Consider the following 3,194-nt stretch of genomic DNA (forward strand, 5'->3'; position numbering starts at 1 on the left):
GCTGCAAGCTGCACAGTGCAAACTTCTTGATTCCTATTACACAGAGAAAGCAATTACTGCATATTCTCTCTCTCTATTCAAAACCTACATTAGAGTAGCATGTTTGATGTTGCAAAATCAAACTCTCAAAAGTTAGGAATTGCTTGATTTAAGGTTGCCTGTATAACCTCAAATGCCTCCAGTACACATGTATTATCACACACACTTTGATTATGCACGGTCGTAGACTGCTTTGCCCCCCACAGAGGATATCCTTCTTACTCAAGTGCCTAGTTAATTTGCAAAGTACAATCCTGTTGTTTGAAGATGTTATCAGAATAGACTTGGGGTTAGCTCAAGGGAGACCAGGAAGTTTTAAAAAATGAAAGTTTTGGGGGTTTTATCTTAAATGTATCAGTAAAGTCTTCTCTCCCCTGTTGGGCCTATTGCCAAGGTCACAGACTGGGATTTCTATTGACCCTTATTTGGAGGGGTGGGATATCTTACTCCTGACCACAGATGCCTCTTGCACAACTATGGAGTAGTATTGTAATTAAATAGCTGTTAACAAAAATAAATGACACTTTATAGTAGAAAATTTAAAATTACTTTGTCTCTCACCAGAGTTCATGTCTTTGTTTTCTCTATTTTTTTTATAATCCCATCTGTTTCTCCTGTATCCATAGTCTCTCTGCAATAGAAAAGACAAGTAATTTTCATGGACAAACACAAACAGAAATTAAATTAATATAGGTCTTTTCTATAGTATTGCATCACCTGCGAAGGGAAGCATGGCACAACAGTGTATTACCCCCCTACCCCGTGTTTCTCTTTGGAGGCTACATTTTAAGGAATTGTATTTGATAGCTGTGACTCAGCTCAGACTGGAAATCATAAGGTCCCTACTATTCTGTAGCTTGTATGGTGGGGCTCTCAGAGCCTTCTGGGGCTGTTCCATTGTTCACTACGTTCCTGTTTTCTTTCTGGCCCTTGCAGCTAATCTGTGGATCTTCACTCTGGCGTGCTGGCTTCTCTGAAGGAGTCTGTGGTCACTCCACATCCTATCTTTATGCATGTGCGCAGCCTGGCATGCAGATTTGTCAATGACTGTTCATTTGCTGAATGAGATATCCTTCTGTTTGGGGACACCCATCTCAAGAGTCCACATGGGTGATGTGGACACTTGAGATGGGTGTCACCAGATTCCTGTTCATGCCGCCCTTCTCCTCAGATGTGCTTCCACACTTACCCAGGCTTGTTCTTTGGCCCTTTCTGGTTGCAGTGTGCAGGTGAACCGAGTGCTGACCTACCATGACCTGGACAAAGATCTTATGAAGTGTGCTGCCTTTCAGACTCTGGTAAGTGGAGGTTGCTATGGGGTGACCGATATGAATCACTCTCCTTCCAGGCTCCCATCATCCTCCACAGTGATACTCAGCTGCGTAAAATACACAGCCCTATCATCCAAACAACTTCCAGTCTGCTTTCAAGTCTGTTCCTCTCTGCAGTGTGGCTTTCATGCTTGTTTGTGTCTGTAAATAGTGTGGGTATGGTATCTGCTGCTCAGATGAGGCTCCTGCTGTTGTCCTGGACAAAGTATATGTTCCTTATGAGGCAAATGTTGTGCCTATCTCTAGCAAGACCTACCTAGTGAAATGATGGTGTCCACTTTCTCACTGTCTGTAAGACTGTGACTATGTCTGTTTATAGGATGGAGAGGTTGACCTGAAGCTTCTCACCAAAGTTTTGGCTCCAGAGCATGAACTACGAGAGGTGAGTCTTTCTTTTGTGGGAACACCAACAAGGCAAGAGCTTCTTACGTGTCTCAGACTATACTTGGAAAATAAGCCTTTGTTGGTGGGGTGGAAGAGAGAGATGAGGAGGAACCTGTGAAGAGGAGCTTGTCCAAGAGGATGGAGGTCTGATTTCCCCAGCAGATTATTTTAAAGATATATGTAGGGCTTTCTCTGTGTGAGATTATGGCATCACTATGATTGGCCCCCTTCAGTATGAAAGAGCTAGTAAGGAAAATGTGAAGGGCCTAGCACTGTCACAGATCCCTGCAGAAACAGTGCTCTGTGTATTGTCTTTTGGTAGCCACCATCAGCTCCAGGTAGTTCTGCAGGGCAGTACAGAGGGACAAAGGCAGAAAGCATTTGGGGTTTGGGTAGAGGGATGTGTTAAAGCAGGACAGAACAATCTCAATACAACTGGCGGGACAGAAGCTCAGGACTTCCAACAAAGGATTTCTGCAGCTCAGAATTGCAGATGCTTCAGCAGAAGTGCAGAGGGTGGAAGATTTTTATGGCTCCTCTTTACACCCTGCCTGGGAGTATCTAAGATTAACAAATATAAAAAAATCTGTCCTTTAAGGAATTTTGCAACATGAGTAATTCTGTCAAAATCTTTAAATTGTAGCAGGGATTCACATTTCATTCTGGCTAGGATTCTTGTTCTAGCCAACTGAATCTGGGCTTCCCTGACAGGGGCAGTTGTCATTTAGTTTCTCTCTTTGCTTTTCATCTTGAGTATTTGGCATCGTTCAGAGACCTTTGGGTGTCATCAGTAACATTTCAGCATGTTTGTCTTTTTCCTCTTGGTAGGATGATGTCAGCTGGGATTGGGACCATCTCTTCACAGAGGTGTCCTCAGAACTAGTGACTGAGTGGGACCTGGGACAGTCTGAGAGAGAGGACCACCTCAGTCTGCCCTAGAGCACTGGCGCACCAGACATCTCATACACGCATCCCCTGTAAATAGTTTAGCATTTAATTTTCTATTCACTTGTTTGTATTTGAGAATTTATTTCAGACATGAAAATAAATAGGACCTTGCTTCATAGGAAAACTGGCTCAGGAGAAGTTTTGGGTATTTTGTAATAAAAATCTTTGTTCTCAAAAGAGATTAAGAATTCTAAACACAATAAAGTATTTACTTATGAACAGTCACTTCCACCTCACTAGCACCTTCACAGGTAACTGCAACAGTTGATCTTTTCTCTACTGAAATGCAGCCTCTCTGGGATGGACTATCTTACAATGGAGTGTGGTTTTCACCGATAGCTATCAGAGAAGCTTAGGCTGATAGGATTTGTTTGCCTAGGGCATCAAGATTACCATCTTCCTCACAACAGATGCCACAAGTTGTCAGGATACCCATTTTACATTTCATCCAGCAGCCTCCAGCCATCCCCTGCACTACTTCTTACAGCACCT

The 3,194-nt window shown here is 43.0% G+C and overlaps 1 protein-coding gene across 1 annotated transcript in view; it reads left to right on the forward strand.

Moving 5' to 3' along the window:
* IFT43 (intraflagellar transport 43) overlaps positions 1-2,820 on the forward strand; it is a gene marked incomplete at its 5' end in the record, with an annotated part of 16,741 nt that extends 13,921 nt beyond the window's left edge. The window contains 3 exons of the mRNA XM_009573574.1: positions 1,262-1,337; positions 1,690-1,752; positions 2,583-2,820. Of these exons, the coding sequence (XP_009571869.1) occupies positions 1,262-1,337; positions 1,690-1,752; positions 2,583-2,693 (250 nt within the window). The remainder of the gene's footprint in view (positions 1-1,261; positions 1,338-1,689; positions 1,753-2,582) is intronic.
* Between the last annotated feature and the right edge of the window lie 374 nt (positions 2,821-3,194).

This window comes from Fulmarus glacialis, unplaced genomic scaffold (assembly GCF_000690835.1).
Source record: "Fulmarus glacialis isolate BGI_N327 unplaced genomic scaffold, ASM69083v1 scaffold35592, whole genome shotgun sequence".
NCBI classification, from domain to species: domain Eukaryota; kingdom Metazoa; phylum Chordata; class Aves; order Procellariiformes; family Procellariidae; genus Fulmarus; species Fulmarus glacialis.